Source organism: Sciurus carolinensis, chromosome X, assembly GCF_902686445.1.
Source record: "Sciurus carolinensis chromosome X, mSciCar1.2, whole genome shotgun sequence".
NCBI classification, from domain to species: Eukaryota; Metazoa; Chordata; class Mammalia; order Rodentia; family Sciuridae; genus Sciurus; species Sciurus carolinensis.
Window position 1 is genome coordinate 52,904,374 of NC_062232.1, and position 26,943 is coordinate 52,931,316.

Genomic DNA, 26,943 nt, shown 5'->3' on the forward strand with positions numbered 1-26,943 from the left:
CATACCATTTTTCCTATCATTTGCCCATGACCTTTAAAGATTCGAGCTTAACAGAAAGCTCCCTGTGTATCCACATTGGCCTCTAAACAGCTTCCACTTTGTCTTCTTTCTAAATTGTCAGTATTTCACTGTGGAAAAGCTTCCCCTCCTCCCTCTACTACGAGTTGTCTTCCACACTTCCTGGTTTGAGGGTGCCTTTCTTGGCATTGAGAACCCTCAGCAGTGACCCACCTTGATACTTCTGCTTAGGGGAATGGGAATGTGCAGAAGAAGGGCTGAGAAGGCTGGCTAGGGCCTACCAGCTCTGGGGAGCAGCAGGCCACTCTAGTCCCCCTCTTCACATTAGCTATTCTGCTCCAGGGACTGATTAGATGCCTATGCTTTTGCTGCCCCTAGCCCCATTTCTTATGTCATTTAAAGTGAGACAATGAGAGCCTCCTCTGATTGCTGGTGTGCTACCACTTGTCCTTTGTGTGCAGTGGGTACTGGGTGGGTAAGTTATTGTTATATTGTGCTCCTGTGATAAACGAACCTTTGTGAGACACTTTTCACCCTGTGTGTGCTGGGGGAGAGGGAGGGAGTCTTGCCTGAGTGACTTCTCACAGAAAGCTCCAGAGGTGCTCAGAGCTGATAGCCTAGGCCTGGCAGGCTGTTCTTTCATTGGCACTCAAGGGTGTCAATCACTGTGGCCCTGCCAATCAGCTCTAAACTAGGTATCTGTAAGCCATTAGCCTTCTTTGTTAAACAGAACACTGAACCCTCTAAGGACTAAACAAAGAATGGCTGAGAAAAGATAATTCCTAGGTGGGCAGGAACAGTCATGCCAGTTTCACAAACTGGTACCCTTTGGTTTCACCCTCCTTCTTCAGACCCTGTCTCTATTCCTTACATCTAGGCCAGTCCTAGGTCCTTCCAATTATGCGTCTTTCATTACCCCCAATGTGCATTTCTTTTCTCCACCCCCACAACTCCTGCCTTTGTTCAGTCCTGGACTACTAACTAGTCTCCTAACCAGTCCCCCTGCCTTCAGTCTCACCCCATCCACCCAGTCCCTCCATTGCTGCAGGCAAATCAATCTTCTAAAAACACCAATCTGATCATGTCACCTCCTCCTTAAAACCTTTCGACCTCTTCCATAGCTCTTAGTACCCCTGGGATAAAGTCCAAACTACTTAGCATGGCCTCCAGGCCCCTGCATGATTTGGCTCTTGCCAAATCCTCAGCCTCTTCTTGGCGGTGCTCTCACTTCACACCTAGTCACAATGAACTCCTTTGCAGGTTTCTGAACATGCCTTTCCTGGCTTCACTTCTGGGTCTTTCCACATGACCTCCCTTTGTCTGGGATATCCTTCACACATCACTTTCCCTGCTTTCTGGTTAGCCAGTTCCCACTCACCCCTTAAGACTTCAACCCATCTTCCCCTAACCAAAGATGCATATTTTACTTATGTCTTATCTCTGATGTCTAGTTCAGCAAGTGGACCATAATAGATCTTCAATAGATGTTTGACAAATACATGAATGTATTAATGCCCCAAGTCAAGTGGATATGTGCAAAATCATCTGTGATGGAAGCTGGTAGAGTTAAGTGGTCCCTCTGTCTGTGGAAGGGATATCTCTCCTCAATATTATCCTATTGTCCTGGTCTGCAATTCCTTCTCTAACAGGCATGCCTCCTGAATTCATCTGTGAGTATCTCAAGGGCAGGGCTATGTCTGATCCACTTCAGTGTCCTTTATCCCTGGCACAGTGCTTGAACATAAATGAATGAATAGGCCTCTCAAATAAATGTCTGACACTTTTGTACCTTGACTCATTTCCCTCTATTTCTTCACAAACTCTTTCCATTAAGTGTGTCAATCTGTCACACTCATGGCTTCACAAACATAGAAGACTGTTCCCCATCCCTGGAGGTTTTTCACCTGCATTCCTCTTATGTGCAATGCTTTCCCCATCTGCCCATCCAAATTCTGCTGCTTCTTTAGGAACCAGCTCCAATTCTTTTTTTTTTTCCAGACACTTTTCATGCACCCAACCCAGTCTCCCTCTGAGTAGTGCTAACAATTCCCACTCATCATTTAACCCTTGGCATCCCCTCATGCTATTCAGGGAAAAACCAAGACACTGAAAGGGAAAGGATTCACTCAGGGCATGCGGCATGTTTGGCATGTTCAGCGGTGGAACTAGTACCTGATCCCAATTCTCTGGCCCATGAATTCTCCCACTAGCCAATATATATGTTTGATATTCTTACATAGACTATAATTTCCTTTAAAACAGGACTGTGTCTTCCATCCCTACAACTTTTCAGGGCCTTTCTTGAGTGTTAGAGAACTCTAGAACCATGATGTCTGGGTTTTTGTCTTGGTTGCACTAGGTCGGTTACCTCACGCAATTTAATCATACTAAACCTCAGCTTCCTCATAAGCAAATGAAGGTAAGAGACTAATTAGATCCGTGTAGAGATCAGATGAGTAATGCATGTAAAGTGCCTAGAGTAGTATCTAGCACATAGTATGCGTTCAATAAAGGCTATTGTCTCTATCCTTATTCATAATGTTAGCAAATCCTTGCTGACAATAGTTGGTTAAAAACTAGAATATGAGAGTTACAAGGAGTAGGAGGGAGTGAGGAAAGGAAGTAGACCACAGAAACAATCTGAGATTTTGAGGAGTCCAAACAAGGTTAGTGTCGCGGCAGGACGTTTGTACGTTCGAGTTTCTAATGCCATGTGACTCTGTGAGGGCCCCAAGCACATGGTTCCATCCCGGCGGCACAGCTTCCCTAACTCTCGCTCAGCTATTCTCAGCAGCCTGTAGGGGGAGCCAGACAGCTAGGACGGGGGTTGGGGGGAGGCTGCTGGAAATCTTCCTAAGGGCAAAAACGACACCCCACCACTACTACCCATCTTATTCCACTGCCTTGCCCCCACCAAGACGCTCTCCAAGCTCAGTCCTCTTCTAGAGCTAAACTGGGAGCTGTCCTTCAGCACCACGGGCCGCCTTGGCCTCGGGCAGGACAGTGAAGGCGACAGCGGAGTTAGGGACACGGGACTGGTCCGATCCAAAGCCGACTCCAGCGTCTCCTAGTCACGGGGACAGGGGAGGCGACCCAGGGAGGCAGCGAGACGCTATGGAGATACCTCCCGCCTTCAAGAATCACCCTCAGAAGTCTCCTAGCCCTCGGGGGAGTGTGGGGCGGCCCTGGGGAGGAAGGCGGGCGCCCTAGTTGGTGGGGGAGGGGGAGTGCCAGGGCCTGGGACTCAGCGTGTGGCGTGTGCACGCGGGCAGCGGGCGGATGAACGGAGGCGCTGAAGTGAATGGAGTTGGGGGGTGGACTGGAAACATCCCCAAACAGCACAGGCTGCGGCCGGCGGGGGCTGGGGTGGGGTGGGGGGGCAGTCCTGAGGCGCAGGCGCAGTCGGGGCCCCAGTCCCGCTCCCTCCTCCTCTCGGTGCCTCTTTCTCCGCCCCGCTCCCCCCCAAACACACTCGCACACGGGCTCTCAAGGTGTTCTCCGCACAGCGGAAGATGGCGACAGACTGAGGGGGCATGGCCAGCGGGAGCCACGGGGCCGTGCCGCTGGGCGGCCGCCACAGCGGTGCGAAGGAGAGGCGGAAGCGAGAGGCGCACTAAGTAAAGCCCGGTGTCCGCGTCCGGCGCCTGTGGCGCTGCCGGGAGCCAGGTGGCCCGCCCGAGCCGGAACTCCGGGAGCAGCGGGTGCGGAGCCAGAGCGGAGCCGGCCCGGGACCGGCCCCGGCGAACGGCAGGAGCACAAGCGAAGCCCGAAGGGCTGAGCAAAGGACCGGTCGACCGGCCTAGGAGGGCGCGAGCGAGGCAGGGAGCAGCGTGGAGCGGGCAGCGGGCGGACGGGCGGGAGAGGAGCGGCGCGGGGCGAGGGGAGCAGAGCGGAGCGCGGCGGCGGGGCCCGCACGGCGGCGCTGAGGGGCGCAGAGCTGCGCCGAACCGAGACGGCCGGAACAGAGTGCGAGCCGGGCAGCCGCCGGCGCAGAGTGAAGTGGCGCGGAGCCGAGGGCAGCTGAGGGGCCCGACACTATGAGGAGTGCGGCACCGCCGCCGCAGCCGCCACCGCCCCAGTGCCCTGCACCGCCCCCCGCCGGGACGCGGGGCAGCGCCTAGCGGGCCGGGCGGCGGCGCCCAGGTTGCAAGCGAGGGAGCGCGGGAGGGGCGCCGGGACGGCACAAGAGCGCCCCGCGACTCCGGCCTGAGTGGGGCCCGGGGCCGGCCGGCCTGCCTCACCATGCAGCCCCCGAGGTAGTGCCTGGACGGCGCCGAAGAGCGCGGAGCGGCGCGCAGCCCGCCTGCCCGAGACGGCCGTCCGGCCTCGCGCCTGTCTACTCCCTCCAGCCCGGACCCCCCTGAAATATGTTCAGGGGCGCTTGGATGTGGCCCGGGAAAGACGCCGCCGCGCTGACTATCTGCTGCTGCTGCTGCTGCTGGGCTCCCAGGCCGAGCGACAAACCTTGCGCCGACTCTGAGCGGGCGCAGCGATGGCGACTGTCCCTGGCGTCCCTGCTCTTCTTCACCGTGCTGCTCGCTGACCATCTGTGGCTGTGCGCGGGGGCCCGGCCCCGGGCCAGGGAGCTGAGCAGCGCCATGCGGCCACCCTGGGGGGCCGGCCGTGAGCGGCAGCCGGTGCCTCCTCGTGCGGTGCTGCCGCTGCCGCCGCCGTCGCCCGGCGAGCCCAGCGCGCCCCCGGGCACCTGCGGGCCCCGATACAGCAATCTGACCAAAGCCGCCCCCGCCGCCAGCCCCAGGCAGGTCTGCGGCGGCGTCCCAGAACCCACGGGGCTGGACGCAGCTTGCACCAAATTGGAATCTTTGCAGAGACTTTTCGAACCGACTACCCCGGCCCCCCCTCTGCGGCCCCCTGACTCCTCTTCCCGTGCCCGGGCCGAGTTCCCCTCCGCCAAAAAAAACTTGCTCAAAGGCCACTTTCGGAACTTCACTCTCTCCTTTTGCGACACCTACACGGTCTGGGACTTGCTGCTGGGCATGGACCGCCCCGACAGCCTGGACTGCAGTCTAGACACCCTGCTGGGGGACCTGCTGGCTGTGGTGGCCAGCCCGGGCTCTGGGGCCTGGGAGGCATGTAGCAACTGTATCGAGGCGTACCAGCGACTGGACCGACATGCTCAGGAAAAATATGACGAGTTCGACCTCGTGCTGCATAAATACTTACAGGCAGAAGAGTACTCAATCCGGTCCTGCACGAAAGGCTGCAAGGTAGGGACTGGCGTCCGCGGCCACAACGGCTGCCTGGGCGGCGGCAGCAGTAACATTAAAACGGGGAGAAATAAAGGTTTCCCTCTACCCACCTCACCACTTCCACCCTTCTCACTGTGGCTCTGCGAGCGCCACCCTGGGCCCCTCCCTAGAGAAAGGGCTCAGGGATTCAGGCAAGGTAATCACCTGGTCAACTTCTATCAATTGTGGATTCTGATATCTTAGGGCGGGGGCTTCCTGATCCCGCCCCGGTACAAGGAAGGAGGGGTCCCAGGGTCCTGGGCTGGCAAAGGGGTGGAAGGAGAGGTTGTGCTCCCCAGCCCTCATCCCAAGCCAGCTGTGCCACACTCCTTTCCTGGGCTTGAATTGAAAGTCCCGGGGACTGGCTGGTGCAGGGGGGAAGGCCAACAGAGGAGGAAGAATATTTGGCAACCTAATGCTTACCCTTGTCTCTTGCCAATGGGTGAGAGGAGGTGCATTCCCGGTGGTAGGACACACCACACTGTTGACCTTATGTGACCTGAGGTGGCTGCCAGAACCGGGGCAGGTGGAGCCCAGGGGTGCCTGCCTTCTCCCAAGGAGGGAACCTGCAGGGTCCTCTCCCCTGACAAAGGAGCAAGCTGAGAACAGGTGATACTGGCTTGTGGAAGAAAGGGCCACTGAAGGCTGGTGCATTACAAAACTCCCAGTGCCTTCCCAGCGCCCTAGAGTGGCAGTGGAGGGAACACTGGCTTTCTGGCTGCTAGGGGCAGGCATCCAGAGAGGAGAGTCTCAAGAGGCAAGGCAGCTGCAGAACGGGCCTGTCTAGAGAGGAGCTGAGTGTTAAGAAACTTCTTGACCCTCAGCAGGGGAGTTCTGGAGAGTAGGTGGCTGGGGAATGTAACTATTTGGGTCCTGATGCTACTGCCCTGTTCTCCATGCCTGGCCAGGTGACTTGTGTTTTGAAGGAAAGAGAACAGCAAGGTCAAAGGGTCAAGTGACAAGGAGACCAGGTGGGGTGGTGCCCTCACACATTCTGGAGCTAGGGGCAGAGAACTGGAGAGAGGCAGACAGTTGCCTCCTAGCTTAGCTCATCTCCCTCCAAGGTACTGGGGAGGGGCAGAAAGTGCCCCCCTTTCCATCCACCATGGCTCCTGTGGTCTTCTGCAAGGTTTTCCTTGCTCTTGGTGGGCTCCATAGGAACTTGGGGAAGAGGGTTGGGAAGAAAGGGGGTAGCTCCTTGTTCCTGACTTCACTTTCTCCTTCTCCCTTTTCCTGTTCTCGTAACCTAGCAGTCTCCTCCCGCCTCCCTCAGCCTCAGCTGACTCACTGCCTCACTCACACTACCAAATGAGATATTCCACTTCTTAAAGGTGTACAGACAGATAGACACACACACACACACACATGGCCACGCGCCACCACCGCCACCACCCTGGGCAAAGACACACAGGGATACAGAGAGGCTGTCACACCCACGAACAGTGCCATAGAAGCAGACACCATGTCACACACAAGCGCATCTCCTCATGGTGTCAGAGACACGCAGGCGGAAGTACTGTCACATGAAGAAGGACACATTTTGTCATATAGAGATAAAGACACATACCCTCAATGTCTGCCACAGACACACTGAGTGGGAGCAGAGGGATGTGGTTCACTCGCAGATGGAATAAAGGATGTCTGTCTTTTGTGTTTCTCCCTCCGATCCCATAGCCCCAACTGTTTTTTTCTTTTTCTTCTCTCAATCAGCAGGATGAATGAGAGCCATGCCACAACTTTCCCATGAGGTTTTCTGCATCTTAGAGTCAGCTCCAAGCCCCATCTAATCCTGCACGAAATAATCCCTTGCATTGATTATTTCTACCAAGCAGTTTGATGTAGAAGATAACTGATCTCTGATTCTGAAGGCCTTATTACCTCTACGACTTGTTAGCAGTATGACCTTGGGCAAGTCACTTCACTTCTCTAAGCTTTCATTTCCTCATTTGTAAAACAGGAATAATAATCCTTTCTTTTCCCACATTCTGGGTATTTTATGAGATTTAAGTGGGAAGAGGTAGCTGACAGTATTTTGTATTAAGAATGTAACATCTGGCATTGATTTAATGCTTTGGGCTTTCAACCCCTTTAACATGTTTTATGAGATCACAGGTGCCCAGGGAGGTTGGTAATACTCACACCACTACCCCCATTGTACAGATGAGGAAACTGAGGTGTAGAGAGATTAAGCCATTTGCCCTAAGGTCAGTCAGGCAATAAGCAAGAGTGCCAGGTCTCCAACCTATGTGTCCCAGTGTTAAGCCCATGCTTTTGCCGTTTCCTCCCATCAGGTTCCCCACAGCCCTCCCTCCTCTCCTTTGTCTCCTTGGTCTCCTTGTCTCTCTCTCCTGTGAGCAAACGAACAACTCCTGCTCTCTTGCTGCCTGCTGTGCCGGCAGAAGGGCAGTGCCAGCTCCATAGCTCTCTTCCTGTCTTTCCCACCCCTCTTCCAAATCTCTTTCCTTCAACTACAGCCTAGATTCATATGGTTCTCAAATCCAGCTGTATTGTGGGCACTAAGGGGAAAGACAGCCCTGTTACTCTCCTTCCTCCAGCCCCATCTCTCCTCAGCCCCTCACCCATGTCCTTTGCAAGCCTTCTTTGCCAATCACAAGCCTGCTCCTGGACTCCAAGCCCTCCTGTGGGATCCCTGGAAAATGATGCCCCACCCTTGGAGCTTCTCTTGGGTGCAGAGTTCACAGCCTGAGACCAGGATAAGGTGGTTCTACTTTTGGAAACCGAGCCTGAAGCCTTGGTTCTGGGGCCATTTGACCCCATGTCCCCAAGGCCATTGTTCTGAGCACCTCAATCAGATCCTTTCTGGATGGCCCCAGAAACCCTGTTCTTTCCCTGTGAAATGTCTGCCCCTGTTTTGGGCCCCACAGGGCCCCACAAATCATACCTGTCCTCACTGCTGCCTGTGACACCTCCCAATTTAGTACTAGCTGCAACATTTCCTTAATGTGCGACTGACTTCTTCTCACACAGCAGGGCAATGTTAACCCAAGCAGGCTGATACCCATCCCCACTCTGGCCTCTCCCAATCCTTGGGGCCAAGCCCCACTCCCCCTTATCTGCTTGTACACCCCCAAGCCCTGTCCTTCCCTTAACTCTGCATATGGTTGTTGGACAGCCACCTCACTTCCACCCAGCTTGCCATCCTCCCAGTCCTGCCAAGCCCCTACCTAGGTGTTTGTCTCTCCCCTCTGTCTCTTTCCTGCTCTCAATTCAGAAAATTTCAATCAGGGGAGTGGTGAAGATGGGCACAGACCCCTGGCTTCTTCTCACAGCTCTTCATCTAAGAGGGCTGTAGGTCCAAGAGAAGGACATTCTCAACTCCCTTTCTGCCTATTGGGCTGCATCGATCCAGGTTATTGCCCAGAAAGGATGTGATAGTTCTGTTCTATTCTGAACTGGCCCAAATCCACCTGGCAGACTGTGTGCTTTGTTCCAGGTCTCAATCTGACCAGGTTAAGAAAGGGAGAGAGTTGTAGGAACAGTTTGACCTGGAAAAGGGGAGAATCTAGAGAATATGATCTTGGACTTCACACCTCAGAAGACTTGTCCTGGTACAAAAGAAGACACATGTCCTGCTGGTCCCAGAGGGACTTTATAGCTAGAAAGTCCTGCTGGGCATGGTGGTGCACGTGTTTAATACCAGTGTCTAGGGAGGCTGAGGCAGAAGGATTTCAAGTTCAAAGCCAGTCTCAGCAATTTAGTGAGGCCCTAAGCAACTTAGTGAGACCCTGTCTCAAAACTTTAAAAAAAGAGCTAGAGATATAGCTCAGTGGTTAAGCACCCCTGGGTTCAATCCCTAGTACAAAAAAAAAAAAAAAAAAAAAAAAAGTCTAAGCTCAAAACAAACAATCAAAAACTGAAAAGTCCTGGGTTTGAACCTAGCTTCTTTATTACCTGTGTGACCTTGAGCTAGGAACTTCAACTCTCTTAGCCTCACTTTTCTCATTTGTAAAACGGGGCTAATTCTTCAAAAAAAGCTCTGTGAGGTCATGATTAATGAGAAGTCTGTATATTATCTAGGCCTGGCACATCAGTCACTCACTTCACAGATTTTTTTTCCTTCCAAAGAAGAAACCAACTGCTCCCAGAAAGTATCTTGCCTGATAAAAGTAGATCCTTGGGTCCAAGTGCCTCAGAGGTGACTCTAGCATCAGATTACAGGGGAAATTGGACCAGATGACCTCTGAGGTCTATTTCAGCCCAGAGATTAGGCCCGTGAGCAGAGCCTGCTTTCCGAACAGCAGTATTGGAAGGGGAGAGCTGGGAAAGGAGGTTGGGTCTGACACCCACACATGGGGAGAGGGTGTGGGGGGCTGCGAGAGCCAGCGCCTTGCCTTCTGCCCGTACCCGCTGGGGCCCTGCTCTTCCTCCACTCCGGCTGGCAGCTGTTTCTGCCTCACTGCCTTCCTCTCTCCTCCCACCTGCCACAGCTTTCCTGCCAAGCAGGACTCCCAGGCTAATGCTTAGTATGAGGGGTGCTTAGAGCAGAGAGCTTAGGGCACTGAGCGAAGGGCAGGGACCCCCACTTGGCCAGTGATCACTGTTGTCACCCAAGCTGACAGGCAGGGAGCATCGCCTCATAGGCATACTACCTGACGCAGGGCATGGGCCCAGAAAAGATGCCTTGGTCCCTGTTTGCGGGTGGAGGAAGGGGGACACTGTCAATAAACAACTTCCTGGGAACCGTGGCAAAGCTGGTCCTGGGGGATGGGCCTCCAGATCCACAGGAGCTCATCTCATTACCAAGGAATGTGAGCATGGGGTTCTCTGAAGGGGCAAGAACCAGAAATCCTGGAACAGGGACAAAGAAGTCCTAAGTCTTGTCCTAAGACTAGGACGAGAACATAGTGGATTAAGACTGTGAATGGGAAAGTGCCCTCATGCTGAAGCGCACCTCTCCAGACCTCTTACCACCATCCTGCCCACCCTGACCCCAATGTCCCTCCCATATTTTAGTCTGTACCCTACACTCTCATTCACATACCAAGGACCTACAACCTATCTAATCTTCTATTTATCACCCTAGACTCTTCCCAAACCACACCCACACTTTATTCTCTAACCCTTATTTATTACGCTTACACTCTTATATTCAAAAAACTTACCTCTGCCCCTCCCACCCTGATCCTTTACCTCTCTTCCTACCCTGTTTCCCTCTAACAGTCAGCCCCTTCTATCACACTCCACCCCTTCCAGACTTTATCCCAGATCCCACACCCTCTTGGCTTACCCAGATCACCCACTTGGCACTGAACCTCTTGCCCTTAATATCTCCTTGTGCCCTTACTCCTCCCATCCCTCACACTCCACTCACACTTCACCTCCCTCCTATTCATCTCTCCTCCTTCCCCCTTTCATTTTCTGATCCTCTCTTCACCTGCCCCCTTGCCCTTCCCTCCTCCTCTCCCTCTCTGCTCCCTTTCTCCCTCCCTTCCTTCTCTCCTCCCCAGTCAGATTGTGCACGTGCATGTGTGCATGCATACACACTCAGACACATAGACACATCCCCCAGTCTTCATGGTTACTTCCCATCCTTCCCGCAGGCTGGTGCCTGACTACTATAGTCACCATAGCAACGGGAACCTCCAGGAAGGATATACTGGTATCTCCTGAATGTGGGGGTGGGGGGGAGTTAAGGGAAGGAAGGGAGCCCAGCAGCCTCCCACCCAGTGTCATGGTCTGGCTGGAAGAGTCTGCTGAACATAGTGGAGGTAGGGATGAGGAAAAGGAAGACAGTGGGTGGGGCCTAGATCAAACGAGGTTCAGGGATCTCTGAACACATCACAAACATGAGAGGTGCTTCCAAGCCATGTGGATGTGTGCCGATCCCCTCCACAGATATCAGTAACTTAAGGAAAGGGTTCACCCACTCTTCTTTGTGTGGGTGGGCATGTAGGCCAGACACCTCAGACTCAGGGATGGGAAGTTTGCCCTACAAAAACTTCTCCCTCACAGCAGTTCTTTCATGCTCCCCACCCTCCAAGGCTGTTTACCAGCTATGTGCCTATGCAGACTGGACATCTCACCTGCCCTTCCCCAGCTCCTCTCTCAACCACATGTGGATTTTAGCTGCAGGTGTTTGTTGAAAGCCAGAAGAAGCCTCTTCTTCTGGGTGTCTAGACAAATCTGGGCCCCCAGAAGCACCATTTTCCAGTGCTGGTCTAACAGGTCTCTGGGCTATAGGTATGTTCACATCCCTGTGGTTACAGGTGCACAGGCTTGCAGCCAGGCATGCTGTCCCTGGGCATGATGCAGGCTTCAGAAAAGCCTGAATTTCTGAGACCTTGAGCTGGGTAGGTGCTTAGAGGGGACAGCAAGGGCACCAGGGGAGTTGGCTCTGGGGAGGGAAATAGTTCTTATGGAGTAACAGAGATTGCCAGGACTAAAGCTTCTGCTTGAATGAATTCTGGAGAAAGGAGCTGGAACCTGAGCCACAAGTTTCTAGGCCAGAAGTTGAGGCCAATTGGCTCTAAAGAAGAAAGGGATAATAAGGGGAAAGGGAAAAAGAAAACGAAGCTTTTGAGTGCATAAGAGATACCAGGGGCTTTATATATGTCCATAGACTCATCATTTCCTGACAGTCATCTTAGCAAACAAGTACTATTATTATCCCCTTTTTATAAATGAGAGAACTGAGACTCAGCAAGGGGGAAACAATCACCCTAAGTTATGTAGCTAAAAGGTGGAAGAGCTGGGATATAAACCCAGGTCTGACTTTTCTTTCCCTAGTACACAGATGTATAAAGGTGATGTTAATAGTATTCTATGGCTATCAGAGGCAATGCCTTGCTGGCTACAGATAGGCTGGGGTGAGAAGCTAGGCTGACTGGAGAAGAGACTCAGCAGATCCTATTGGACGCTTAGGGACCCCATTGGTGTGGTTCAGATCCAGCATGAGGACCCACTGACATCCTCTTTATTTAGGATCCCAGTCTTTGTCCTTGAGACCCAGTAACCATCACTGGTGTCCTCCTGGGGTAGCAACAGGAGGATGGACACAAGGGAATTATTTGCTCCCTCCATTTTCTGCAGGCTCTACAAGGAAGGAGGGAAGAACTGTGCTTCTCTTGCTTGAAAAGAAGGTATCTCTGTTATTTTCTCAGCCTCAAACTGCTAGAAGGATCAATCAGGGCAGGAAGGGAGAAGATGCCCTGAGCAAACCAAGTACAAACCTGAGCCCCACCCAGCATGTGCTGGTAAAACTGGAAGAGAAGACAATGAAGAGAAACCTTGTCACCTCAGAGTCTGTAGAGGCCTAGCTTGGGATTTGGATACTCAGTTCCCATGCCCACAGCCTTAGATGCCTAGGCTTCTCTTGGGTGGTTCAAAGAAGTGCCTGCCAGCCCATCGAGTTGTACCTGGACAAGGATGTTTGGTGCTATAAGGATTACCAACATTTCCTGTCTTGTTAGACTTTAAGCAGATAGCATGGCTACCTGACTGATCTGTGAAAGGTGTTTGTTTAGTGTTAGACCCAACTAAATCTTCTGACGAACTTAAACCTTCAGGATTATTATATTCTTAAGAATTATTTTTTAAAAATTATAGACTAAGAATCTTTTTAAAATACTTTTTCCCAATTACAAAAAATGATCTTTGACAAATTTTAGAAAAGAGAAATATAATACAAAAAAGGGCAGATGTGCTTCAGCTTTTTCCATTATGTTAAAATATATATAACATAGTATTTACCATTTTAATCATTTTTAAATCTACAAGTCAGTGCCATTCAGTACATTTGTAATGTGCAGTATCACCACTATCCATTTCTAAAACACTTTTTTCCTCTCAAATAGAAACTTTGTATCCACTAAACAATAACTCCCCATTCTTCCCTTTCTCTAGTTCCTGGTAACCTCTAGTCTACTTTCTATTGCTATGAATTTCACTATTTTAGGTGGTACACATAAGTGGAATCATACATTATTTACCTTTTTTTTTGGTCTGGCTTATTTCATTTGCCCTGATGTTTTTAAGGTTCACCTATGCTGTAGCATGTATCAGTACTTCATTCGTTTTTATGGTTGAATAATATTCCACTTGTGTGCCTATGCTACATTTTGTTTATCCATTCATTTGTTGACAGACTTTTGGGTTATTTCTAACATTTGGCTCCTGTGAATGATGTTGCCATGAACATCAATGTAGAAGTATCTGTTTGAATCCCTGCTTCCAGTTCTTTGTGGTATAATTAAGAGTGGAATTGCTGGATCATATGATAATTGCATGCTTAACTTTTTAAGGAACTGTCATTCTGTTTTCTATAGCAGCTATATCATTTTAAATTACATTTACTGGGCATGGTGGCTCGTGACTATAATCCAGCCACTCAGGAGGCTGAGGCAGGAGGAGCACAAGTGCAAGGCCAGCCTCAGAAACTTAGAGAGGCCTTAAGCAACTTAGCGAGACCCTGTCTCAAAATAAAATAAAAAGGGTTGGGGTTGTGTCCTAGTGGTTGAATACACCTGGGTTCAACCCCTGGTATGTATGTATGTATGTATGTATAAATTAATTAATTAATTTAAAAAATTATGTTCTGCACCATTTTCCATATAAACCAGCAACACACAAGTTTCCCAGTCTGTCCACATCTTTGCCAACACGTGTAATTTTCAGGACTTTTAAAATAATAGCTGTTACGGTTTAGATGTGGTGTCCCCCAAAACTCACATGTGAGACAATGCAAGAAGGTTCAGAGGAAGAGTGATTGGGTTGTGAGAGTCTTAACCCAAACAGTGAATTAATCCGCTGATAGGGATTAACTGAGTGGTAACTGAAGTGGTAGGGTGTGGATGGAGGAGGTGGGAACTGGGGCATGGCTATGGGATATATATTCTGTATCTCCATAGTCTCCACTCCGTCTCTGCTTCCTGATCTCATGTGAGCAGACTCTCTCTGCCACATACTCTGCCGTGATGTTCAGCCTCATGTCAAGCCCCAGGGAATGGAGCCGGCCTTCTATGGACTAAGACCTCTTAAACTGTGAGCCCTCAAATAAACCTTTCCCCCTCTGCAATTGTTTTGGTCAGATCTTTAGTCACAGCAGCGAAACAGCTGACTGAAACATCCTGGTGTGACTATACATTTTTACATAGTTGATATATTTTCTTACCCTGCTCTTTTTAACTTACTGGTACACTGAGTATTTTCCCATGTAATTATTCATAAACATCATTCGTGATGTATGTACATATTCTGTCACATGAGTATAATGTAATTTATTTAACTGATCCCCTATCATTAGATATTTACATTATTTCCAACTTTTTACTATTATAAGTATTGCTGTTCATGAATACTTTGTTTATAAATACGTGTTAGATCTGATTCTTTTTTAACTAATAAATGCTATCTCAATCATTTTATTCTTAAATCTCTACTTTGCTGAGTTTTTCAAATCACAAAATAATGCATGCTCTTTGTATCAAATCTAATAATACATAGGTTTATAAAGAAAACATTAATAATCCTCCTATTCACTCCCTGAGTCCACTGCCCTGAGGTCACAAATGTTAACAAATTTTTTATGTATTCTTCCACCCCTCTCTCTAGACTTACATAAACATCTCCACAGTAAATGACTTTTTCTTTCCTTTGTTTTGCATACAAATGGGAACATAAACATTAATTCTACAGGATGAAGTTTTGAAACTAGAATTACAGAATCAAAGAGTATTAACCTTTTTAATGCTCCTGACACTTTACCAAATTTTTTTCCAAATTACTAGATTTTTCTAGTTTATTCCCTCACCAAAAATGTAAGATTAATTTACTTGAAAAATAATATAGCAGTGGTTTTTCATTTGCATTTCTTTGCTGAGACATTTGTTTTTCTTGATTATGGGCCATTTGTATTGCCTGTTTGTGAATTGTCCATTTGGGTTATGTGTTTTTCTAATTGCCTTGTATGCATTCTTTTATATGTATTAATTATATTAACCTTTTTCTAATCACATTTGTGTCAGATTTAAAAATTTTGCTATTTCTGTCTTAAAGCTGAAAAGATAGAATGAAGAAGTCCCTTCCTTCTACAGAAGGCTCTCCTAGGCCTTCTATATCCTTTCTCTTATTTCTCTCTTCTGTTTGTGAAGTGCATAATATTATCCCCATTTTGCAGTATAGAAGATAGACCCAGAAGTCAAATGAGTAACTCAAGGTCATTCACCTAATACAAGTTGGAGCTTGGATTTGAATGCTGACAGACAATGGTAGTACCCAATATGTGTTGGTTTAATTAATTATACTATAGGTAAAAGCTTTGTGCTAGTTATTTTATGGGTATCATTTACAAAAAGTAAGGGAAGTTTTATTTTATTATCTTCCTTTTGCATATGAGGAAAGTGTACATCAGGGAAGTCAAGTAACTTGACTGAGGTTTTATAACCACTAAGAACACACCTGGGATTTCTTGACTGCAGTAATGTTTGAGTTTAAAGATGTTTGACCCTGCCTTCTCACCACAAATACTGCCTTCTGAGGGACCATCTTCTTGGATCCAAATTGGGGCCCAGGGAGGGAAAGTAATTGGCACACAGTCACATAGCAAATTAGTGGCCAAGTCCCTGCCTCCTTACTCGTGACTTGTTCAAGTTTGCCCATCTAGTTAATGGCAGAAGCAGAATCAGAACCCAACTCTGACAAACTCTTTCCATCTGGTTAGAGTAAAGGTTTCTTAATAAAGAAATTTATGGGGTAAGTGGCGGAGAAAGGGGTGTGTTGTGGATGCCCTGAGACGTTCAAAGGAATGGACTCTGTCTGGCATTGGTGTCTTCTAGGTCAAGGCTATTCTGGAAGTCCCCAGATTGTAGGACCTGGGACAGGAGAATTTAGGCCCTAGGGCAAGTAAACCTTGCAACTGGAAACAGCCTCCCCTGCATCATTGCCAAAGATTAGACCTTAGGATGCTGGTGGGTGTGGAAGAAATAAAGCAGTGTGTGTATGTGTATGTGCTTATAGAAAGGGGGAAATGAGTGCTTTGATAGGAGAGTGGAAGTGATTTTTTTTAAGTTTCTAGTATCCAAATGCTCTTCCCACTACCCTCGCAAGGAAAACCTTACTCATAAGGGGAATGGGCTGAATATATTGATTTCTGAAAATAACACCTTTCCATCCTAGCTATCTCTCCCCAATTTGTCCTGAAAGTCCATGAAGAGGAAATTTTTTGAGTAGTAAGATTCAATGATTGTAGTCATTTGGAGGGACAATACCAAATGCAGTATGGCATAAAGACCTTGGGCACCAAAGTCCAGGTAGACCTGGCTTATCATTCCGGTTTGAAATCTGTCTTCTCTTTAGAGTAGTTGTTGAGCCCTTGAATATATTCCTTGATCTCTCTTGGAACTTCACTTTCTTCACCTTCAAAACTATGAAACAGGGTCATTATAAGGATTAAAGGACATAAATCATGATAATCTTATAAGAGCACACTGCCTCCGAGGTGGAAAGTGCTCAAGAAATGCTAGCCACCATTATTATATTGTTGCCTGTGAGCCTTGGCAACTTATTTAAACTCTTTGGTCCTCATCTGTAAAAATCTGTAACTCTGGAGGTGATTGTGGGGATTCAATGAATTAATAAATATCAGGATCAGGTGCTTAAAACAGAGTGTGGCTTATAGTAAGCATTTAATAAATAGTAGCTGTTTTTCTTATCTTAATTAGATGTGTTAAATCCCAGTGATTGCTTAATACCCAACTGAAGTTCACAATATTGAGGTGGGCAGCTTAGGAGTAGGGTAAGGTGATTTTGGAGCAGGAGGTGATGTGTCAGGGTGGGGATGGGGGATCAGGAGCTGGAAGGCAACTGGAGAGTTTCTAGCAAGTGAGCACATGAAGACATGCTTAGATGGGAGAGGGAAGAGATAGAGAGGGAGATAGAAGGACCACAATGTCCTTGATTCATCTCACAACCAGATACCAAGTACAGCTATCAGTCACCTTTGATCAGGTCTGTGTTCTCCCCCAGCCTTTCGCCTACCTAGCAAAGCATAGCATTTGAGAAAGGAGGTGAGGCAGATGCAGGGGATTGATTTCACAAGGATGGCTGCAGAAGGCTGGAGATGGTTTTCTGAACCTGGGAGTGGGAGTGTGTGCAGCTCCAAAGGAAGCTATGGTTGTCACTGTCACACTAAAACCATTCCTGTGGTGACTTGCACAACAGTTGTGCACAGAAGCCCCCCAAACTGCCCTCCTCTGCATTCCTCTTTCTGGCCATGGGCTCCCTCATTAGCTCTGTTGGGCTCACCTGGCCCAAGGCCATGCCCAACAGTGGTGATAGAGTAGATGATCCAGAGCAGGACAGAGCAGTGTGGGTTGTGTGTAGTGATGATGGTCAGGTCTTGGGGATTTTGCTATGCTGTTTTCAAGGTTCATGGCAGCAGATCAGTTTGCTTTTACTTAACTTTTATTTTTTAAGTAATATATATTCATAATTTTTAATGTCATGTACAAGCTACATATATACACATACATGTGCACATACACCCCTAAACCTTACTCTTCAGAGTTAAACCCTAGAAATGCTGTTTTCTGTTTCTTCTAATGTTTCCTTCAACATTTCTAAATGTTATCAAATATCACTATTTTTATTTTTCTGTTTAAAAATCTGTGTGTATATATGTGCATATGAATATCATAAATATATATATCCTTGTAGCTTATATATGTCTTTTAAATTACATGTCTTAATATGTCATCAAAACAGTAGTCCTGTGTTTCACCCTGAGCCTCACTCTTCAGAGTTAAATACTTCCAACTTTCATAGCTGTTTTTTTAATTTGATATTTACCTGCACATTTCTAAATGGCATGTCAATATGCTATTTCTTAATTTTTGTTTTAGATGACTATTGACTTTTTAATCTGATTAGAGGAGGATTTAGCCCTTTTACTACCATTGACACCATGCATGAACACATGCTTCCCCTCCCATCATACACTCAATATTGGCATATCACAGCTTCTGATTTTAACAATATTCCATGTTTACGTTATTAGGATAATACTGTTCATAGCTAAGTCATGTAGAATATGGAGATTACATTTCCTTCCTTGGTCAACTTGTTTTCTTGGAGTTAATAATTGCCTCTTTTTTCCTATATTCTATAGCTTTTTGGTAATATATTCCCAATTACTTCATCAGTTGTAAAATTCCATGAAATCACATTCATAACCAATTATTTTCAAAATTTTTTTCTAATCTGTCCACCTTCATCCAATCTGGGATAGTTACTGGAAGCCTGGCTTTCAAAGACTTGGCAAACACCTCCACTTACTTAGATAGTCAAGTCCCTGTTGAGATATTGAGAGCAGTGCACTTATAAGTAAGATACAATTCCTGTCTTGGGGGAGCCCACGGTCTCATGGGTGTTTAATTATGCAGATATCTCACCAGAAGGCTTGGACTCTGTCCTGGGACTTTGAAGTAGGCCATCCTTTTGGTCCCAAACTCCAGGAAGGCCTCCCCTTCTCCAACTCCAATAAATTATTGGCAGAGTCTGATACAGTCCCCCAGAGAGCAAATGTGATCATAAGCTGCAGTAACAGAAACTGTTTCTAGGACAGGAGGGCTGATGCATCTACTTCACTTTGTGTTGATAAACCCTATCCAGGGATTTTCTTCATTTTCAAAGGACACAGAAATACAGGGACTTTTCTGAAGATGAAAAATCAAATAGAAGAGATGACTGGAAATTATATCCCTTGAAATAGTTTAAAAAACCCAACAACCTGGGAATGTTTATCTTCTTGGAAGAGTAATCTACACTTAGCTTTCTCCATTTTTCTCACCTCATGTTCCCTTTTCATTTTACTACAATCTGTTTCTGCCCTTACTGCTGCACTAAAATTGTTCTGACCATAATGAGACCTCCTCTTAATTCCACAAACCAGTGTGTTCATATCTATGTAAATCCTTATCTGCTGGGTATTCCCTATTTTTGAAGTTCTCTTATCCCTTAATTTATAGGATGCCACTCTCTTCTATTTCTCCTACAGTCTCTTAAGGCACTCCTCCATTTTCATGATTTCCTTCTTCCACCTGCCCTTTAAATGTTAGTGTTTGGGGTTGGGGCTCTAGCTTAGTGGAAGAGTGCTTGCCTAGCACATGTGAAGCACTAGGTTCCATCCTTAGCACCACATAAAAAATAAATAAAATGAAGGCATGCTATTTATCTACAACTTAAAAAAGTTATTGTTTTCCAGAAATCCACTGTTGATTCCTTTCTTTCTCTTCCCACACTCCCTCGGCAATTCCATACATTCCCTTGGCCTCTACCATTACTGTATATATCAGTTAGGGTGAGCTGGGGTATGCTGTGGTAACAAGTAACCACCAAAGAGCAGAAACTTCACATAGATGGTTTTTTCTTGCTCATGCTACATGTCCAAAACAGGTCAACAGGAAGCATCTGTTTATGATAGTCACCAAAATACTCAAGGTAGTAGAGGGTCCATCTCAACTTTTCTTCTACAGCCAGAACCAGAGGAAGGAGAAAGTAGCAACTCCTTATCTTACAGCTTCTCCCTAGAAGTGATCTGAAAGAATGAGGCGACACCAACTGTCCATCCACCGGAGAAGTTCAGCTTTATTCAGGGAATGTACCATGTCACTTCAGGTGACACTTCATTGGTCCATGTAAGTCATATGGCCATACCTAACTTCAAAATGTGTGGGAAAGTATAGTCCTACTGTGTTCCCAATGATTAACTCCTTGACCCCTGATGACTCCTAAGTCTTTATCCAGACCCTAACTATGTTCAGGCTATTATTATGTCTAACTGTCTCCTAGACATTTCCACCTGGTTGACCCATGTATAATTTAAAATCAACATGACCAAAAACTACTTTTATTTTCTTCATTTTTAAACCTACTCTTCCTTCTATTTTTTATTCTTCAATAAGTGAAACTACTGTTCATTGAGCCACCCAAGCTAGGAGCCTGATAGTTATCCCAGACCCCTCCTTCTCCGTCATTGTCCACATCTTTAAGTAATCCTGTTAATTTCACCTCTGTAATATTTCTTCCCACATCCACCCCTTCCTCCTCATTTTTAAATTCTGCTACTACCTTAGTTGAGATTCTTTTCATCTTCTAGATTATTGCAATAGTCTCCCTAAATGGTCTCCCCGCCTCTAGCCTTGATGCCTACACTCCATCCTCCACACTTTCAGACAGAAGTTAGAAAAGTTAGTCACAGAAGTGACAAGCAATCTTTAAGCAATTATTTAAAGGCTCTCCATTGCCTATAGACTAAGGTCCAATTCCTCCTCAGCATCCAGAGCATATTAATATGGCCATGGCCTTCCTATGCAGCCTCATGTTCCCCATTTGCACCTTTAAACTATGCTGAACTACCTATAGTGTCTGAACCCAGAACTGTTTCACACCTCCCAGCCTTAACACCTGCTGATTCCTTTGCTTGAAGTATACTTATTCTCTCACCTACTGAACTTCAATGCTTTTTTCCCCCCAAGTTCAAACTCAAGCTTCTCCCACATGGGCATGTTTTCCTGTCCTTCAGTATTCAAAACATGGTTGATCATTTCTCAGTTTATGCTACTAATGTACCAAGTACATACTACTGATAACAGTGGTTCATAATGATTGATTCATGTGGTTGTCTCCCCTTCTCCTTGAGGACAGCATTTGTGTCTCACTCATCACTATTATCTATAGCTCCCACTCCAGTGCCAGGCACTCAAAAGGTATTGGGGATGTGTTTATTGCATCAACAAATGAATGAGAGACCAGATTCAGGGAAGTCTACAAATAATTGTGGGTTTAAAATGGGGGACAGAAAGGGGACTGTTCTGTATGGCCCCAGAAGAGCTAATAAAATACATGAGTGAAGTCACAGGGAGGCATTATTTCAGCTCCAAAGAAGTACAATTTCTTTAACTGCTGGAGTTGCCCAAAAATATGGGCAGCCTAGGAGAGAATGAGCTTCCTGTGACAATCAGAACCTGTATAGCACTTGGAAGGGATGTCAGAGTGAAAATTCCAGCAGAACGTAGGACAGTGGAGTGATAACTCTCAGTCATTTCCATTCTGGTGCAGTCATGAACCTGCCTCTTCTGCTCACCTGATTGACATGAATCTTTTAGGTCTCTTCAGAACTGCCTCTGCATTAGGGACACTACCTCTCCACTAGCCCACTCCTAGCCATGCTGGGCCCACCTAGCCCCTGCCTTGCAGCAGATGGCCTAAGAGACTTGCAGGTGTAGGGCCTCCAAACTGGGTTGACTTGAGGTTTTCATCCACCTCTCCGGCCATCTCCCCCACCTTTCCTTCAGGCCAGACCACTTTGACTCATGACTGCTCATTCTGAGAAGCAGGACAGTTGTTGCTTATTTTTTATAGCACTTAGGTAAAGCCCTGTCATCTACCCGGATTTGCCCTAAAATGCCTCTAATCTCATTCTGACTCTGCCAATCCCAATGAACTACTGTTCTCCCTAGAGTTACATCCATGATCTCCTTCCTCTGGTTTGGGAGATTGACTTTGACCTCACCCTGTTCTGACCCAACTCTTTGAATGCCTAGAGTCAGGAATAGGAACACTTGGCTCTTTTCTGACTTTGCCCAACAGGGTCCCTTATAGAATTATACGTGTGCCAGTGGATGTAGTGCAAAGAGGCATTGGGTTAATAGTCAGGGTACCTCTTTGGCTTATAGTTGATTTCTTACATGTCTCTTACTTGGTTAAAGCAGTTCCCTTTTCAGGGCCTCAGTTTCCCCATGAGTAAAATCTGGAGTGGGATGGTTACTTATATACTGCAGTGTTTCCAGACTGGTTTTCATCCCAAGCCCAGCCCCCATTACTGCTTTGCTTCCACAAGTTCTGCAGCTGTAGCTCCTGGCTAAGGGTCTCAGGGGGTCCATTAAGAAGATAAGCAGCCATGAAGAGAAGGTCTATAGGGAGGATTTAGATGAGGAAACAGGCCCTAAGGAGGGAAGCAAGTTGGAATTCAAGAAGCCAACTGCTTATTTCCTGGTTGGCAAGAACAGACTCTCCTCCCCTGGAGGGTTTTCCAGCCCTCAACCCAGGAGCTTAGGCTGGCCTCCTCTTTCTAAACCCTCTGGCCCTGAGTCCCTGTTTAGGGGCACGAGAGTCTGCATTCATGCAGCCCTCTGGAAAAGTCAGACATTTCTTTCCAGAGGATTGTAGGACTTAGAATGCCCCAGCCAGGGCTGCAAACCATCCAGGTCCTCCCACTCCTCCTTAAGTTGGCAACTGCAGAGCTCAGGAGGGGTGGGGATCCCTCTTATCATTCCCCTCCCATTTCAGGAGTAGCTTCTCCACCCATTTGGGAGGAGGGCTGGGACAGCCTTCTCAGCTTCCTTTTTGGGTTAATTAGTGTTCCCTCTAGTTACTCACTGCTTCCTTCCCCTCCCAGTTCCCATAGCAACTGGGCTGTAGCAGCCTGAACTTGATTGAGCCCAGCGGTGTCCCGACTGAGGTGGGGAAAGGAGGGCACCGCCAAGTCAAGGCTTCCTGCCCCACCCATCCCCTGCTGCTACCTCAAGGGTCTAGGATGGTTCAGCTCAGATGACAAGTATAATAGAGAAGACTTTCTGCCAGGTTGGAGTTTAAATAGCCTGAAACCCCAGGACAGTCATGGTTCTCCTCAGCTCTCCTTCCCCTACCCTGGGCAGTCTCCTGTGTCCTGCTCCCCTTAGTTTATAATTCAGTCACCGGTAGGATGATAATGATTATTATTATTATTATTATTATTTACAGGGAGAACCCTGGAAATCAGACTCTGAGTCCCTCCCTCTGCAACTATTTGATATGGCCGTAGACAAGTCCTTACCTCACTTCTGGGCCTCAGTTTTGCCATATATGAAATGACGAAGCGGGACTAAACTAATAGTTCTCAAGCCTGCCTTGCATACTAAAATTGCCTGAGATGTTTTGCAAAACTACAGATGTGTTGGCCCCACCAACAAAGATTCTGACTTTGTTGGTCTGGGGTCGATATTTTTAAAATGATTGCCAAGTAGTTCTAACATGCAGGCAAAGTTGAGAAACTGGTGAGCAAAAGATATCCACAGGTCTCCCAATTGACTTTTATCTAGTTCTGAGACATTTCTTTTTCCCTGCATGCTCCACCTCCAGTAAACCCCACAGTTGTCCTCAGCCTGGCCCACCTGTCCCTTCCCTATCCTCACAGATGAGTGCTCAGGCCTCCTGTGACTACCCATGCAACCCAGCACCCCCTGACTCAGGTCTCACACTGATGATGTAGGGAAAACTACCAAGATTTATCTCAGAAATAGAGATGCAGAATCTAAGGCAGGCTTGTGGCCTAAGTGGTAGCCTAAGAACCAGACCTTTCACCTGTGAAGTACCCACCACTGAAACATGTGGGCCAACGGTGGTTCAGCTGGCTGACTATGGGACCAAGGAATTGGATTACCCCTGAGCCCTGTGTCTCTTCTTCCTCATTCCCCTCATTAGCTCCTTGTCTGTTCCTGCCTCACCACCCACAGTCCTGGTGTCCTCCCCAGGCAATCTGCTCACCCACTTGTTGCCATGGTGATTCTGGTTGGGGGTGTAAGGACTGAGGGGGGGTCGTCTCATTAAGGAGAAAGGCCGCACTTTCACTGTCAGACCACCCTTCTCCCCTCCCGTTCCATGCTTCCCCGCCCTTCTTGGAGCAGATGAGGGGAGAGCCCGATTACCATCACCTGTGACTGGGAGGTGGCGGATAGGAACACCACTCAGGCCTCCTCACCTAGGAGCAGGAACATTGAACTGGAAGACCCTATGGAGATCTTAAAGGGACCTCTGAGCCCCAGCCCCACCATTGAGGGGTGGTGATTCCATATGGTTTAGGGTGAAGGTAAGGTAGATTCTAGTTCTAGATTGCAGAGATGGGGCAAAGGCTATGGATAGAGACACCAGTCTTGATACTCTGGGGCCAAAAATATGGAAAGGGTACTGCAAGGTTCTGTTTCCCTCCCCTCTTGTGATTTCACTTTCTTTTCTACCTTCTATTTCTTTCTCCTGCCTTCCTTTGCTCTCTTATCCTTCTTTCTTATAATTCCCTTTCTCTACCTTTATTCCTTCTTATACATCCCCTGTTCACTTATTCCACTTCCTTGCTGTCTCTTACTCCTCCTCTTAGTAGCCCTCTGAACTGCATCTTACCCTTCTTATGCTCCACATTCACTCTGTTAATGAGCTTTCCATCACTGTGACAAAATACCTGAAATAATCAACTTATAAGGAAGAAAGGTTTATTTTGGCTCATAGTTTCAGAGGTTTCAGTCCATAGTCACAGACTCAAAGCACTCTTGCTTTGGGCCTTGTGCTTTGGGCCTGTAGTGGCACAGTACATCATGGCAGAAGTGCATGGCAGAGGACACCTGTTCATCCCATGGTGGCAGGAAAGCAGAGAGAGGAAAGGGCAGTCAGAGTCCTAATATCCCCTTCAAGGGCACACCTCCAATGACCTACTTCCTCCCACTAGGCCCCACCTCCTAAAAGGTTCTGCTACTCAGTAGCACCACAGGCTGGTGACCAAGCCCTTGACACATGAGCCTTTGTTGGACACTCTAGATCCGAACTGTAGCATGCTTTTATCTCCCTACTCTTTTTTACTGTTCTTTTCTCCCACCTTCACCCCACTCTCTTACCCCTTTACCTCTCTTCCACCTCTTATTCCCCTGCTCTTTCTCCCCAGCCTTGTTTTTTCTTACTCTCATGATCACCACCGTTGCTTACCCTCCAAACCCCCCACTATTTCACCCTCTCTTGCACACCTCCTCTCTTTTACCCCTGCAGCCTCCCTCTCTTACCCTTTAAGTTCTCTTTTACTGTCCTCTTTTAACCCTCTAGCTCTCTTTTACACAGCCCCTTACTTTCACCTGTTCCTTTTCCCCTCCATGCACTCCTTTCTCATTCCTTTGCACATACCTTTTATCCTAATAATTTCATTTTTTTTGGAATTTACATAAGTGAAATTGAAGACAAGTATGCAAGAGATGTGTGTACACAAATATTCAATGGAGCATCATTTAGCATAGTAACTAGTGGCCACATGGAAACAAATTAAATGTCCATGAGCAGGAGACTGGTGTCCATTCCATTCCATTCACATGAAACTGTTTCTGTTCTTTTGGTGCACCTTGTATTTGCTTGCTTCTGTGTCTTTGCTTACGCTGTTCCCTCAGCCTAGAATATCCTTTTGCCTCACCTCTACCCATCCTATCTATGGAGTGCAAGCTCAGCTCATATCGCCTTACTGCAGTCTTTCTCAACTTCTCTACTTGCTTCACTCCAAGGATCCATGGTTTGACTTCTCCCGTAGTATAGATCATATACTACAGATTCAACTTAGATTTGTCTCTCTGTGAAACTGGAATTCCTATGAAAGTAGGAACCTCTTGTCATTTACTCATCTAGTATATTCAATCAACAGATATTTTTTATGTATATTGCGCTGAGTTCACAATGGTTAATAAGACAAACTCATGTTTGCCTGCATGCAACTCACAAAGTGGGGTGGACAGTGAGATAAAACAAGTGTGCAGACAAAGCAATAATTGTGGTGAAGAAACACGTAAGGAAAGGATAGAATAATGAGGGCAGCATCCTCTGCTGAGAGTAGTCAAACCATGGCAGAGACCCTCTCTGAGGAGCTGAAACTTAAACTGAGACTTGGAAGATGAAAAGGACCCATCAATGCCAAAAGTGGGAGGAAGAACATTCCAAGCCAAGAGAACAGCATTTGCCAAGGCCCCAAGTTGGGAAGACGTAGGGAACTTTCAAGCAAAAGAAAGAAAACCCCTCCTTGTGGAGCATGATGAACTTGATGGGAGATAAGAAAATGAAAAATGAGGTTGGAGAGAGACGGGACAAAGTATGTAGGAGTTTGAAGTCAGTGTTCAGAAGTTTGAGCTTTAGTCTAAATGCATTGAAGGGTTTGAAGCAAGGGAGTAACAAATCCAATTACAGTTTAAGACCTCTCTTGTCCTGTGTGGACAGTGAATTAGAAGGAAAAAGAGTGGAGGTGGGGAGGCCAGACAAGAGATGACGGCATCCTGCACAGAGGTGTGGCCATGGAGCTAGAATTGACATGGCTTATAGATGGACTGGAAGGGCGGATGCAGGGGAAGGGAGGAATGGAAACTGACACTTAGGTTTTTTCATAGCACTTGCCAAAATGGTCAAGATTTGTGGGTGAGGGTGTATTTGGAATTTTAAAAAATTAAGAACTATATTTTAAAATTCAGAACATGTTAAATTTGAGATGCCTGTGAGATACCAAAAGTCCCAAGCATTGCTTTGTTCCTGATTTGTACCACAATCCACCCCCTACATCCCTACCCCTGCTTTGCTTCAGGCCACTGTAAAATATTATTGCCAAAGCCCATGTTCACAGTGGAGTCATTTTTAGTTTAGTGAAAATGTTTAAAGTAAGTGTTTAAAGTAAGTGAAAATGTTTAAAGTAAGTTGATCTGTGTGGTTGAAAGGCCTCCTGCTGCAGAATGACCTGGACCTTTGTAAAAATGCAGATCCCTGAGCCCACCCCTGTCTTCTTGAAACTGAATTGGGAGGAGGCATCCTCCTGTTTAACAAGTGCCCCTGGGGATTCTGAGGCACACTGGAGTCTAAGAACCATTGCTATGAGAAGTGACAGTGAACCTAGAAG

General features: G+C 47.1%; 1 protein-coding gene across 1 annotated transcript in view; it reads left to right on the top strand.

Moving 5' to 3' along the window:
* The first annotated feature begins 3,468 nt into the window (after window positions 1–3,468).
* Window positions 3,469–26,943, top strand: part of Nalf2 (NALCN channel auxiliary factor 2) — a 28,385-nt gene continuing 4,910 nt past the window's right edge. The window contains exon 1 of the mRNA XM_047535075.1: window positions 3,469–5,246. Within this exon, the coding sequence (XP_047391031.1) occupies window positions 4,386–5,246 (861 nt within the window). The 5' untranslated portion in view covers window positions 3,469–4,385. The remainder of the gene's footprint in view (window positions 5,247–26,943) is intronic.